At 39.9% G+C, this 15,532-nt stretch overlaps 1 protein-coding gene across 3 annotated transcripts in view; it reads left to right on the top strand.

The window, feature by feature from the left end:
• birc6 (baculoviral IAP repeat containing 6) overlaps positions 1 to 15,532 on the top strand; it is a 191,471-nt gene that overhangs the window by 47,665 nt on the left and 128,274 nt on the right. For 2 of the 3 annotated variants that reach the window (XM_061911094.1, XM_061911093.1), the window contains exons 13-25: positions 653 to 813; positions 904 to 1,035; positions 1,368 to 1,499; positions 1,575 to 1,741; positions 3,639 to 3,772; positions 6,976 to 7,137; positions 7,205 to 7,336; positions 7,423 to 7,520; positions 7,594 to 7,741; positions 10,591 to 10,724; positions 14,492 to 14,638; positions 14,713 to 14,900; positions 14,980 to 15,030. In XM_061911094.1, coding sequence (XP_061767078.1) covers positions 653 to 813; positions 904 to 1,035; positions 1,368 to 1,499; positions 1,575 to 1,741; positions 3,639 to 3,772; positions 6,976 to 7,137; positions 7,205 to 7,336; positions 7,423 to 7,520; positions 7,594 to 7,741; positions 10,591 to 10,724; positions 14,492 to 14,638; positions 14,713 to 14,900; positions 14,980 to 15,030 — 1,786 coding nt within the window. The remainder of the gene's footprint in view (positions 1 to 652; positions 814 to 903; positions 1,036 to 1,367; positions 1,500 to 1,574; positions 1,742 to 3,638; positions 3,773 to 6,975; positions 7,138 to 7,204; positions 7,337 to 7,422; positions 7,521 to 7,593; positions 7,742 to 10,590; positions 10,725 to 14,491; positions 14,639 to 14,712; positions 14,901 to 14,979; positions 15,031 to 15,532) is intronic. The other variant, XM_061911095.1, reaches the window with a different exon arrangement.

The following is a 15,532-nucleotide window of genomic DNA, read 5'->3' as shown; positions in this document are numbered from 1 at the left end:
GGAATAAAAATATAACAGTAAAATAAGAATATAACAAGAGAAAGTAGGCAGTAGTGACCATGTTATGAAAACGTATTGCACTGTTATTGTTTTGCATCCCCTGTCATCCTAGTACCCCCTGCCCCCCGCCCCAGAGAGGAGTTGTACAGTCTAATGGCGTGTGGGACAAAGGAGTTTATGAGTCTATTAGTCCTGCACTTGGGATGAAGCAGTCTAGCACTGAACAGGCTCCTCTGGCTACTGATAATGCTATGCAGAGGGTGACTGGCAAGCTATCATAATCCGCTAATTTCAAAATGTTCCATAAAAATAGTAGATTTTGCATTTTTCACCACAAATTCCAGTACCAAAAATTGGTACTGTTGAGAACTAGTATAGATTCCTAGGTACCGGTAATTGGTACTGTATCGGTTCAAACTTAAAAGGTACCATCCTTAATCCTTAATAATTTCAGCCAATCGATACTAAACCTGTGTACAGGATCAATCCATCTGTTTTTATGGTAAATGTAATGTTTAATTTACGTAACCAAATGTTTTTGAATAATGATAGGGTTATCATTCTCTCTCTTCATTTGTGGCTAATTGCCCCATGGAAAGATGGTTTGAACGTGTCAGCATGACTTATTGATGTGTGTGTGTTCTCTGTGCAGTTCCAGCTGGGATGAGCATGTCTTTGAACTGGTGCTGCCCAAGGCCTGCATGGTGGGCCATGTGGACTTCAAGTTTGTCCTAAATGCCAACATTGTCAACATTCCTCAGATCCAGATCACTTTATTGAAGAATAAAGCCCCCGGCCTGGGCAAAGTTCATGGTAAAGACGTTAATTTCAGATGTATTTTTATTATCATAAGCTCTATCTCTGCTGCACTTGATATTTTCTCACCTGCATGTTCTTTGACAGAAACAGCAGTAGACAGACAGATCACATTCCCCCTGTCCAATGTCCTCCATGCCAACGGGGAGAAGAATGGTCGGCCTTCCATGCAGGACTTTGCCGAGGACATCCAATTTATGGACACTCAGGAAGCTTCAGGTTTGCAATAAATGAATGTTGTCACCTGAACGACAATGCGATTGTTTAACTTCTATATGAAGCTTATGTCCATCAATCTGTAGTGAGTGGTCAAAGCATTTATTTGTACTTAAAAATTATAGTATCTTGATTAGAGTTAACTGCAACAATGTTCAGATACATTATTTCATTTCTCAACACCTATAAAGTGTGTAGACTGATTAATCTCTACCTGTGTCCTATGTCTCTCAGGATAAGTGCACTGATGTACTGTATCAGAACTACTTTTCAAGCATATCTGAGATTAGAAGTGAACTTTGGGCCTTGTACATTTCCCAACGCGTTTGTTGTAGGCTCCATGTTGTGTCCATTTTTGGAAGAGCACAAGGAGGACATCCTGTGTGGACCAGTTTGGCTTGCCAGTGGGCTGGACCTCTCTGGTCATCGAGGCATGCTAAGCCTCACCAGCCCAAAGTTGGTCAAAGGTAGTGAAAGGCATTTTTTAGCCATTATTGAGGTGGGTCTGCGTTCCTTAGTCTTGTTTCTGCCTCTGTCTGTAGGAATGTCGGGTGGAAAGTACCGCTCCTTCCTCGTTCACATCAAGGCAGTGAGTGACAAGAACATGGAAGACAACCCTAGACCCATGGTGAGAATGCCCAGTGCCAAGCCGCAGTGCTCCAAATCTCATTCACTGTCCACTCTGCTGCAAAGGGCTCAGTCCTCCAAGGTACTGATTTGTTCATCCACATTTATATTTTTATATAGAAGCCTCCACAGTGTATATGGGTTTTAAGTAAGTGTTTTTGTTTTTATTATTTAACAATACGTAGTGCAACCGATAGTGCGCATTATGTATTATTTAATACTACTTGTTTGTTTTGTGTTACTTTTGTAACTGTACATACAATTATGCATTGTAACCACATAATTTCCCCTTTTGGCCTTTTTCCACCAAAAGTCCTGGAATGTTAAGTTCCTGGAGCTGAAGGTTCCTGTAGAAGTGTATGGTTTGTGTTTCCACTGCATTTCACAGTTGACAGTTTATACAAATCAGGCTGATGATAGTTTGGATGAGTGGTACAGTATATTTCTACACTTATACCATGTAAATAAGCAGACAGTAGTAGGTCATATTTATCTGACTAAAGTATATTTAAATTAAATACAAAGAAATAATATACAAAACGATATTAAAGTATAAGATATAAGATTTAAAACAATGTAACCGGATTTTACCTAAAAAGTCAGGTCAACAATGACCAAAAGTCAGAAAGTCGATCCCTTAGTAATTGATGAATTCATGATGTTTAGGTGATTCTTTATGGTCCATTTCAGCTGTAAATATTAAAATATAAAGATGAAATGTCGAAACGCCGACAACATACTGATTCAGTGTTAGTGTCAGCCTGTTAGCATTAGCATTCCCTTCACTCTGGTTGATGCTAATAACTACACAAACGGCGTTTCACTGAATCTCTTGACAGCATGAAACAACGTAAATAGTAAATATTGGATTTAATTCGCCTTCACTCCACTCATCTTTCATTTTACATTTCTCTTCAACCTACAAGGCCGCAGTCCCAGTGACCAGCTTGCCTCAATGCTTTAAAGTCTGGCTGAATGCTTTTTATTCCGCTGTAAAAACAACAAACATAAAATAGCACAGTTGAGTTCCAATCAGTATGAGAGTATGTCCACTTCTCGTAGCTTTATTGAATTGAAGTTTGTGAAAATGAATAAACCGTATTAAACTGCATTCTTGTTTGAAAACTACAGCTGTGTAAAACACTGTATCAGAGTTCTCAGCACATAGATGCTGCACTAAAGTTCCTGCGAGTCAAAAGTTCCTTTCGTTCTTCTTTATCTCCATTCTCAAGTATGATGTAATAGAAACACGAGAAATAAGAAATAAACAAGTTGTCCTCACATAGTGTAATGGCGGCTGAAACCTCGATTACGAATCTCGTCTATGAAGGTTCTCATTCATCCAGGTCAGGACTGTCGTTGGATTTAAGAGTTAGGATTGTTCGTTTGCATCAAAACAGTTGTTTTTCTCACTACGATAGGGCGAAACAATCCTTGCCCAGGCACACCCTCGTATTTTTTGGGGGGTATAAATATTTGGGGTTTTGGCACTAGCCGCTGAACGAGATCTGCCCAATCTAAGTCTATGAGCACAAATTGATGAAGCCTTCTCGGATGAGCGGCGTAACGTCTTCCAAGACAAACCGAGCAGTCCATTTGCAAACGATTGAATGTCCTGAGTTGACTCGAATTCAAAGTTTTAGAAACGCCCCAACTGTGTTCAAACAATCATCGTTCGACAGCACACCCTGCCCTTCTAACGTTCCTGAGGTACATCCAAAAGTCCCAATTCATCTCTAGGAACTAAAAAATAGTTCCACTGCAACTATAAATCCACTCAGGTAGTTTTTGGTTAAACAACAGGGGGGTACTTTATTTAATGAAAAGTTCCTGCAGTGGAACATGACCTATTGTGGGATAAGTAAAGTCTATCCTGTCCTACAGTATATTTTATGTGTACAATGTATGGATGACCATTTTTGAAGATGAATGGAGATAACCATTGATTATGTCCACTTTTTGTTTTTTTTTTTGCTTAGGAAAAGGCATCTGTCATTAAAGCAGAAACCCAAGCATCATCCAAAAAAGTTGAAAATCTACATGGCTGCGATCTGCTGCAGGAAGTGTCCGTCACAATCAGGAAGTTCAAGAAGACGTCTGTTCCAAAAGAGAGGTAAAATGGATTTGAATATGGAATGACAGTTTTTGTGGAGATTTACCACCTACACCACAGTCTATTTCAAAGTCAGCACTCAACCAGCCCGCATGACAGACTTTTGTAAATTAGGAAGCCGGACTATCACCCAGCATTACCCACATTTTCTCATACACATGTCAGTTTTGTCACTGCTGAAATTGTCATGGATGTATTTAAGTGTATAATGTGTTGTCTTCAGTACAAAACACAGTATAACAAAAATAAGAACACATATAATGATGTTTTATGTTTAATTCAAATATTTGCTTTTACCTCTCTAAGGATATTTTCAATCCAATCCACTTTATTTGTATAGCACAACAACATAAATGTTTCCAAAGTGCTGCACAACAATATTAAAAACAATATTCAAATATTATCCTTAGCTCCACCAATGACTGAATAAAAAATAAAACCAATATAAAAACAATATAAAAATGATGAGTAAAAATGATTTTAAAGGGTAAAACCAATTAAAACAAAATATAGAAATCAATCCATCCACCCATTTTCTACTGCTTGTCCCATTTGGGGTCGCGGGGGGCGCTGGAGCCTATCCCAGATGCATTCGGGCGGAAGGCAGCGTACACCCTGGACAAGTCGCCACCTCATCACATGGCCAACACAGATAGACAGACAATATTCACACTCACATTCACACACCACAGCCAATTTAGTGTTGCCAATCAACCTATCCCTATGTGCATGTTTTCAAATTTTTTAAATACACAAAACACAGAGTGTTAAAAGCCAAAGAATAAAAGTGGGTCTTAAGACGAGACTTAAAATACTCCACTCTGGGAGCAGTTTTAACATGGAGTGTTCCAGAGCTTAGGGCCAACCACAGAGAAGGCCCTGTCTCCCCTGGTTTTAAGTCTGGTCTTGGGAACCACGAGCAGTATCTGGCTCTCGGACCTCAGAACGCTCGCAGGAGTGTAAATTCTTTTTTTCAAACTAATAGTTGGTTACCTTGGGCGATGCAGTGCAGATCAGATCAAACTGTCCAAACAATAGCTATAAACAGACTTTGAACATTTGGTTTGTACGGAGGAACCTGTTAGACTGCAATTCAAAGCAACTGGAAAATAAAAGAACACATTAGGTTAGTCTGAGCAACAGGTGACACTTGAACAGCTGGGACATTGACTCACTCAGCACACCTGAGTTTGCTACAGACTCTTTTCATCATGTGAACATGTCCCCTCAAAATGCACTTGACTATTTGCTGGTGTACAGAGAAAGTGAACTGTCGGTTAGCAGAAGCTACACAGTAATGCCTGGTGAAGACACATCTTCTTTCTCGTGCGCACCCATTTTTTTTCTCACACAAACGCTTCCTCATTCTTTGTGAATCATCTTTTAGGCACGACGGGTATGTTTACAAACATGGGAGCTCGGAAAATCAGTAACACATGACCATACAGGTCAACACAATAGTTATTTAACAGTTTTGTTTAGTATCAGTTTTTTCTTGTCTCATGTCTCGAACAGCTGAGTAGCATTGCAAATTTGCTTACTGTCTGCTGCAACCTGTTAGGAGGTGGCACAGTTCAACTTCACAAACATATTTTACACTGGTGTATGAGTTAAACATCCATTAAAAGTAAAGCGCTTATTCTGGATGATTCGTTCCGGTGTCAACAAAGATGACAATGTTGTGATTGTCACCTCTTTTCACAAGAATGTAAACATCCAGTCTATGTCAGCTGTGGTTGCTCTTTCTGGAGACACTGCCCTTTAGGCTTTTGGAGGATAATTGCATTTCACAAGTCAGCGCCCAAATTATGTAAACTTTATGATGATGTCATTGGAGAAATATCAAGAAGACTATAGTTTAATTAATTAAGTGGCTAAATGCAGTCCCTTCCAATGTATGTGTTGCGTGTTCCCATGTTGTGGTCTTTTTTTTCATACGTGGTACTTTGTGTAAATGATTCCACTACAGCAAGCTGCTTTTTAGCTGATGTGTGTTTTTCTTTGTTGCGGTCTTGTTCCCCTCGTATAGCGTTGCATTTCCACCCCTGGGCTGGATGCTTCTGTTTCAGATGCTGGAATAAGTTTGTTGTGCCGCTTCCTTTTTTAAACAAACTTTGCGGCATGCTAGTCACTTGTTTCATGCCTTTTGCCGCAAATCCTAACCTCCAACAACTCTATTCTTTTCTTGAAAACAAACTTCTTGCTCCGTTAAGGAAATAAGGGTGAGAGCTGCGGGAGCTCCTGGGGGAAAAATCTGTTGGCGCTAAAGGACAAAACAGAGATTTTTTGTTTTTTAAATCGATTGGAACAAAAAACATCATTTGAGCAATAAAATCGGTTGATCCTCTTGGCCTAGATGTGAATTAGTGTGTGAATTATATTTATATAGCGCTTTTCACTAGTGACTCAAAGCGCTTTACATAGTGAAACCCAATATCTAAGTTACATTTAAACCAGTGTGGGTGGCACTGGGAGCGGGTGGGTAAAGTGTCTTGCCAAAGGACACAGCGACAGTGACTAGGATGGCGGAAGCGGGAATCGAACCCTCAAGTTGCTGGCACGGCTGCTCTACCAACCGAGCTATGCCGCCCCAGATCAAACCTTTTACAAAATTGCACACTCCAAAAGTACTCCAAGTATGTATGATTCCTGCTGATATTTGATCGATTTGGGTACCGGCCAATAGTCAAGGTTCCAACATTGGTATTGCATCGCAAGTAGAAATGTTCTATTGTAACACTCGTACTGCTTATCTGTTGTAATTCCAGTAGGGACCTACGATCATGTATTAACTTGTGTTCACCTCGCTCAAATTTCTGAAGATTATAAGAAAGTTAATTGTTGAAGCTAGTGCTAACATAGCCAATTTTGCACTGATGTCATACATGTATGCTGTACTATATTATTTTGTTGTACATTTTATGTAAATTATTACCGATTTAGGGTGAATGAGAATTAAAGGCTATTTTTGTCAAGGAAAAAAGCACACGTAGGCTGTTTTCTCACAAATAAAAAAAAAGACAATGCTTTTCTAGAATGTAGAATTGCAAATACACTGTATAGTGATTCTGTTGTATGGTTCAATCCTAATTGTAAAGTTAAGCTATGCCTTTAAAGGGGTTTAACTTGTGTGAGTACCTTTTGCTTTGTCTCTGATCTTGACTTTTTTACAACTTCAAACCTGGCTTACATTTGTGTTTAAGGGTGCAGCGTTGTGCAATGCTGCAATTCCCAGACTTCCACGAGAAGCTGCTGGATGCGCTGTGTCAACGGATAGAGGGTGGCCTCTCTTCAGAACACGCTCAAGGCCTTATCCTGGACATTCTGTGCTGGTTGGCAGGTGTTTTTTCTAATGGCCCCTGCAGGTATGACCAAGCTTTTAACACGATTATTGTGCATGTCGTTTACATGTGATGTTGTCTTCTGTGTCAGCTTACATGAAGGAAAGGAAGGGCTGCTGCTCAAAACCAGGGTGAGGCTGATGGAGATTGTTGCAGTGTGTTTCTTTGAGGCTGGGAGGAGCATAGCTCACAAGTGTTCCCGCTTTCTTGCACTTTGCATCAGGTAAGAAACATGGTTGATGTTCATCTTTGCTGATTACTTACTGTACGTATTGGGGGGGAAATAATAATTTCATCTTCTTGCTGAAGTAATGGAAAAGGAGATCTGAGTCAACACGGTTTTGGCACAAGCCTTCTTAAGGCCTTGCTGGAAAATATGTGTGACTTGCCTGCTGCAGCAACAGGGGGTACGTTTCTGAGCAACAGCACATCGCACCACCTCCTCATCTTAATTGTACTTCTTTTATTGTCTTCTTCCAGGTTCGGTTTACTGGTATTTTGTGTTGCTGAACTATGTTAAGGAAGAGGACCTGGCAGCTTGCAGCACCGCCTGCGCTTCCTTACTCACGGCAGTCTCCAGACAGTTACAAGATCGACTCACACCAATGGAGGCACTGCTGCAGACCAGGTGCCTTTTAGCTCTTCCTTCGGATGCTAACTTGTTCTGTTAAATTCATGACTATTGGAGGTGTTGTAGTACAGGAACACTTGAAATATGGCATAGGTAACTTATTCACCAGCTGCTATCAAAACTAATAAAAACCTCCTGCTTGTGCCCCGTGGGACATTTACATCAAATCAATGCCAGTATCTTTTTAATATAACCTTAATTTCTGTCTTTTATCAACTCTAAATCTTAAAGTGGAACTGCACTTTTTCTTTTTTTTTTTTTTTTTTTTTACAATTTTGCCTATGGTTCTTAATCCTTGCGAGAGACAAGAATACATGTTTTGTCAATTTTTTTAATTCTAATTTGTAATAATTGGCTCGTCAAAAGTATATCAAACAAAACTTTAACAAAGTGATCACTGCAAACTCATGCATTCTTTGACTCTGCTTCCTTGTACTGAAGTGTGAGCTACATGCTTTTGTCATTCTTTCGTAAAGTCTTGCACTTTTTCTCCCTTTTGGATTACCTCTCGAGGATCTCTGACAAAACGTTTATCCTTTCTGCGATTTGAACGATCCGTACAGCTGGTAACAACACAAGCATGGGGCATTTTTTATTTGATAAAAGCTAAATGGCACCTGGTACCTATTGAATACAGAGCTAGCTTGACCACCACGCATATTTAATGTGCAGGACGTGAGCTGGACGTGACGTCAGTAAAATCGAAGCAATTGGCTGGCCATGTTAACTGAAACAAGAAACCATATAATCACCTAAGTTTAGACAAAAACATTTTTTTACTTACTTTTTCAAGAAACTAAATACAAAACGTAAACACAAGAGGACAACTGAACAGCTCTCAACCTGAAGTCTTACACATGTTTTGAAAGAATGCCTTAAGTGCCCAACAATGCGACTCCCTGTGGTGAAAATGTAATTTATAGTGCGCTGTGACATCACTGCATCGTGGATGGGCAGCTGCAGGGTGTGTGCCATACACTCCAAATGTGGTAGTCCAGCGTCCGTCATACCTTCCACCAGTTTACGGGCATGATCTCTCAGAATCACCTGCACCTTGTGTTTTGGAAAATGCAATGTTTGGAACATTTTTGTAAATACTACTGCTAAAGCTATGGCAGAAAAATCCTCCATAGAAAACAGCTTTGTGAAGTTGTAAATTCAAATCACTCCAGCGATCTGTAGCACTCTACAACGACATGAGCTCCATATATCACTCGTGAAACTTACAGAGGATGAGACGCTTTCTTTAAGAATACCTTTATTGTGAGAGTACACTGTTGGTAGAGCTCTGTAGAATATTTCCATCCAGGTAGCACATATCGGGGCTCTTAGTGAGAGAGCTGTGGGCGAAACCCGGTGTCCTCCACTACTAAGAAAAGTTGGTCATCTGACCTGAGGAATTCCATAATTTTCTGGGAAATTTCCTTGGCCTTCTGGCTATCGTGCTCATACGAGCGTTGGCTGAGTTAGCGTTTGTTTAGCATTAGCTGCTCCCGCTGCCACCTTGTCATTCTCTACCGTGAGCCTCGAGAACTCCCCATACACCAACAAATGTCAGGTTTTCAAATGCCCTATCATATTGGTTGTATGTTTTTCATAAGCTCCCCACCACAAGATACTTGTTCGTGGCATGTGTTGCAGGATGCAAACTTAACATCTCTCTCACAGATGACAAAAATACTTTTAGACCACATACATTTTTGTTTTGAATTACTATCGCCGATATACGTAAAAAAAACAACAAAAAAACAACAACATTTATTGCCTAATCAGGGATTTCCAAACTATTCCAGCGAGGTCTGCATGAATAGAAATTGAAGGATGCGGGGGCAACTTTAAACAGTTTGTATCGTACATTAAAGATACTAAAACCAATACAATATAGGTAAATTTATTTATGCTGACCTATCTGAACTTAACATCCATACCTTGACCTAGTGTTATCGGGAGCAAATAATATTCTACGTAATTTTGCCCTAAATAAATCATTTACAAGCATAAAAATGACTACATAAACTAAAAAAATACCATTACTACAGTAGTAGTAGCCACTACATGAGACCAAAACTATGAGGCCGCGCTGTTCAGTATTGCGGCCACTGATTGGCTTAGCCTCAGACAGCAATACTAGCATTTGCATGCTAACTTGTTTGGCCTATTTTTGCACCCAACACAGTGTCATTTAACTGGGTACCTGACACATGTTAACCCTTAATATGCCAATGTGAACGTTCTAGCATACTAACATTAGCGTGCAAACTTTTTTTTTGTCAATTTTACGCCAAACATATCAGAGTCATATAACTTGGTACTTTACACATGCCGACTGCTAGCATGCTAACATTAGCATTTAAGTTCAGATTTCCGTGGCATGCATATTTCAGCATTCACAAGCAATTTGTTCCAAATTTGCATATTTTCGTTTGTTTTTGTAATGTACTAATCAAATGTTATTTTGTCTTTAGAATGTGTCACGGGCCAGTATAAAATAAGCTGTGGCTTTTGATGCCCCTGATTTAAATAATTATATTTCAAACTAAAGTTTAATTTTAAGAAGTGGGCCTAGGCAACAAATGCTATTTTTACATTGTTTAAGTTACAATTTATAAATTGTTACTTTGATTAATAAAAACAAATTGTGCACCTATACATTTTATTTTGTGAGGACACAAATAACCTTGATTCGGTGGAATGTTCCCCACATAGATATTAAAGTTTTCCTGACCAGAGATGACTTGATTTATAGACTATAGGGTAGCTTGTTGACAGTTCAGTTGTCATGAAAGCACCTCACTCTAGAATTGAAGTTTTGCTTCCTTATGTACTCCCTTTTGCTTCCCTTACAGGTATGGACTGTACAGCTCCCCTTTTGATCCGGTGCTCTTTGACCTGGAGGTGAGCGATTCTTCTTGTAAGAACACCTTCAACAGCAGCATTGGGATCCAGTCGGATGAGATTGACCTTTCTGACATTCTCTCAGGTAAAGCCATGTCATATGCAGTAAGGGAAATTATAACTAACCATTGAACTCCTCTTTGTACTTCCACTTGCTGAAGGTGTGTGAAGTTTAAAGAGTTTGTGTCAAACTAAGAATAAATAAATGTTTTTGCTGTCTCTGGAGTAAGAATGCTATTGGTATTTATGTGCTTGCAGCTGTATGCTTCACTATGTGACTTGACCTATGCCCAAGCTCAAAGAAAAAGACACACATACCCTTCATGACATCATGTGTGGGTGGATTTTGTTCGTAGCTGTGGTAGAATTCAGGCAAATACTGCCATGCTTTTTATTATGAAGCATACTTTGTGTACACTGAACAATAAGTTAATGTGTGCAAGTAGTAATGTTGTGTAATTAGCCAGTATTTATGCTGCTGTTTAGTGATGATGATGGAGTTTACATTACTACAAAATAGGGCTGCACGAATAATCCAAATCGAATCGACATTAAGATTTTAATTAGTGTGATAAATACCTGCAAGAGGCGGATTTTTTTTTTTTTCTCCACGGTTGACCGACATTTGACTGACAGACATGTTCGTTAATCAAAATTGTTGAACGCCGCTCCTGTTCGTCTTTTGTATTGAGCAGGAAGAAAGACGCCTTGCTTGATGGCGTTTATTTACCTGTGGAGTTACCTGAACAGTGTGGCCTCTCTTTTCAGTTATTTTGTGGAGACTAAAACTGGGCGCCGTAGCCAAAACTCACAGTAGAGCCTCTCGATTCGCCAGAAGTTCCGCAAAGTAACACAAATTAGGAGGAAAAACATAAGATTACAAAGCAAAATGTGACAGTGTGGCAATATTTCAGCTTCAAATGGGATGGACGATAAGAGCCCATCAATACGGACTAACGAGCAAATATGTCACTGTGATCATGTGATGGCAATAAACAAAAGGACGACTACCGACCTCATTTTTCCAACTCGAAAAATAAATGCACTTAGATGTTGACTATCTAATTACCCAAAAATTGTTGCCTGTAGATAAGCATATTTTATTTTTTGTTTATTTATTTAAATTAACAGTTATTTACATTGCAATTACAGTACAATGATAAAGAATTGTGCAGTAATGACAAGTAATTGTATATCCGTTTAGATGGTTACTTACATTAATATCATAATTACATTACATTATAATCACTGTTTATTTTTTATCAATTATTCCTTCACTTAAATGGCGTGATGTAGACAAAAGCTCTAAGTCCCAGTATTTTTTCAAAAAGATTATCGCATGTTGTTCTAATGTGTGGCACCTTTAGTTAAGAAAATGTTGATTGACAGTCTAAAAGTAACATGTCTTCTTTCACTTATTAGTGGTTAGAGTGTCAGCCCTGAGATCGGTAAGTTGTGAGTTCAAATCCCGGCCGAGTCATACCAAAGACTATAAATATGGGACCCATTACCTCCCTGCTTACCATTTTACCATTTGGCACTCTGCATTAAGGGTTGGAATTGGGGGTTAAATCACCAAAAATGATTCCAGGGCGCGGCCACCGCTGCTGCCCAATGCTCTCCTTACCTCCCAGGGGGTGAAGGATGCAAAGGACAAATTTCACCACACCTAGTGTGTGTGTGTGTGTGACTATCATTGGTTCTTTAACTTTAAAATAAAACAATAGCAAATGAAATGGCAATCGCAATTTTGGAGTAAAAAATCGCCATTAGTTTTTTTCTCTCTCAAAATTGTTCGCTCTGCTCTACAACGCATGTGAACATAGAAATGACCCAACAAAAGTGGTCCACCATGTATGTCAACATCAACTAGGAGTTGGTCCACATACAGTGGGGTGAAAAAGTATTTAGTCAGCCACCGATTGTGCAAGTTCTCCCACTTAAAATGATGACAGAGGTCTATAATTTTTATCATAGGTACACTTCAACTGTGAGAGACAAAATGTGAAAAAAAATCCAGGAATTCACATTGTAGGAATTTTAAATAATTTATTTGTAAATTATGGTGGAAAATAAGTATTTGGTCACTTCAAACAAGGAAGATCTCTGGCTCTCACAGACCTGTAACTTCTTATTTAAGAAGCTCTTCTGTCCTCCACTCGTTACCTGTATTAATGGAACCTGTTTGAACTCGTTATCTGTATAAAAAACACCTGTCCACAGCCACTAACAGTCAGACTCCAAACTCCACTATGGCCAAGACCAAAGAGCTGTCGAAAGACCTGCACTAGACTGGGAAGAGTGAATCTACAATAGGCAAGCAGCTTGGTGTGAAAAAATCAACTGTGGGAGCAATTATCAGAAAATGGAAGACATACAAGACCATTAATATTCTCCCTCGATCTGGGGCTCCACGCAAGATCTCATCCCGTGGGGTCAAAATGATCATGAGAACGGTGAGCAAAAATCCCAGAACCACATGGGGGGACCTGGTGAATGACCTGCAGAGAGCTGGGACCAAAGTAACAAAGGTTACCATCAGTAACACACTACGCCGTCAGGGAATCAAATCCTGCAGTGCCAGACATGTCCCCATGCTTAAGCCAGTGCATGTCCAGGCCCGTCTGAAGTTTGCCAGAGAGCACATGGGAGAATGTCATGTGGTCAGATGAAACCAAAATATAACTTTTTGGTATAAACGACTGTGTTGGATCCATTATGGATTGAACTTTCACAGTATCATGTTAGACCCGCTCGACATCCATTGCTTTCCTCCTCTCTAAGGTTCTCATAGTCATCATTGTCACCGACGTCCCACTGGGTGTGAGTTTTCCTTGCCCTTATGTGGGCCTACCGAGGATGTCGTAGTGGTTTGTGCAGCCCTTTGAGACACTAGTGATTTAGGGCTATATAAGTAAACATTGATTGATTGATTGATTGAAACTCAATTCGTCATGTTTGGAGGAAGAAGAATACTGAGTTGCATCCCAAAAACACCATACTGTGAAGCATGGGGTTGGAAACATCATGCTTTGAGGCTGTTTTTCTGTTAAGGGGACAGGACGATTGATCCGTGTTAAGGAAAGAATGAATAAGGCCATGTATCGTGAGATTTTGAGCCAAAACCTCCTTCCATCAGTGAGAGCTTTGAAGATGAAACGTGGCTGGGTCTTCCAGCATGACAATGATCCCAAACACACCGCCCGGGCAACGAAAGAGTGGCTCCTTAAGAAGCATTTCAAAGTCCTGGAGTGGCCTAGCCAGTCTCCAGACCTCAACCCCATAGAAAATATGTGGAGGGAGTTGAAAGTCTGTGTTGCTCGGCAACAGCCTCAAAACATCACTGCTCTCGAGAAGATCTGCATAGAGGAATGGGCCAAAATACCAGGTACTCTGTGTGCAAACCTGGTAAAGACCTATAGTAATCGTTTGACCTCTGTTATTGCCAACAAAGGTTATATTACAAAGTATTGAGTTGAATTTTTGTTATTGACAAAATACTTATTTTCCACCATAATTTACAAATAAATTCTTAAAAATTCCTACAATGTGAATTCGTGGATTTCTTTTTTATGTCTTTCACAGTTGAAGTGTACCTATGATGAAAATTACAGACCTCTGTCATCATTTTAAGTGGGGGGGACTTACACAATTGGTGGCTGACTAAATAATTTGTTGCCCCACTGTAGATGGGTTGTTTACATAAACAGGAGCAACTTAAGCTGGTTCCACTGCACATACATGTATGCTAAGACGGTTTAAGCAGTATAGAACTCTATTTAATTATTTTTAAAGATTATAACAACATTCCCTGAGGTGTTTTTTTTGTGCGTACAACTGTTATTTCTGCAGGGAATGGTAAAGTAAGCAGCTGTGCGGCAGCAGAGGGAAGCTTTACAGCATTAACAGGACTCTTGGAGGTGGAGCCTTTGCACTTTACTTGTATCTCCACTAGTGATGGCACACGAGTGGAGCGGGACGATGCAAGCATGTTCACTGGTAAGCGTGATTGTCGTCATCGTGCTGCAGCCGTGGAAGCTGCTGGCTCTAAACTTCCATTCTTCAACCCCCAGTGAGTACCTTCGGCGTACCCCCAACGGTCGGCGCCCTGTCAACGGGAGCGGTTGGTGAAGCGTCAACAGCTCTCAGTTCTGCAGCCCAAGTGGCACTTCAATCTCTGTCCCACGCTATGGTGTCAGCAGAACAACAGTTGCAGGTCCTCCAGGAGAAGCAGCAACAGCTGCTTAAGCTGCAGCAACAGGTGAGGAAAACCACAAGGAATAAACAAATAACACGAAAAGATGGACACAGCCATAATTGCTACTTTTCACTATCCAAAGGAAAAAATACAGAAAAAATCTTCTATGAACACAGCTCTGATGCAAATTCAGGTAATTGAGAGTCATTAAATCAACAGCTCTGATGCAAATTCAGGTAATTGAGAATCATTAATTCAACCTCCATATTTGCACATTTAAATGAGGTATGTTAAGCAGCAGGGTTACTAAACTTTCCACCACTTACTATAAGGAGTTGCAACAACAAGCTCCATTCACAGTCAGTCTTATTATTTTATGTTTCTGAGAAAGGGTGAACGGTAGGGTTGCGCAATATAAACGATGTAAAGTATAAATGATAAAAATTTGGCCGACGTCAGAGTTTTTAATACTATCTTTTTCTGTTGATAATGCATGTTGATGACACATTCTAGCCGTGTCATGCAAACTAGGCAACAAAGTATGCTTTATACAGGTATCGTTCCTGGAGGACAAGAAACGGCTAAACATGCTACTCTACACAACGTAGGAAAATATGTCAACCGCCAAGCTAAAGCTCTTGAAGGTTGACAGATCGATGCAACTATGGACAGTAACAATAACAAGTATATTATTA

The sequence above is a fragment of the Nerophis ophidion genome, linkage group LG09, assembly GCF_033978795.1.
Source record: "Nerophis ophidion isolate RoL-2023_Sa linkage group LG09, RoL_Noph_v1.0, whole genome shotgun sequence".
Taxonomy (NCBI): Eukaryota; Metazoa; Chordata; class Actinopteri; order Syngnathiformes; family Syngnathidae; genus Nerophis; species Nerophis ophidion.
This window is presented reverse-complemented; position numbering and strand designations above follow the sequence as displayed.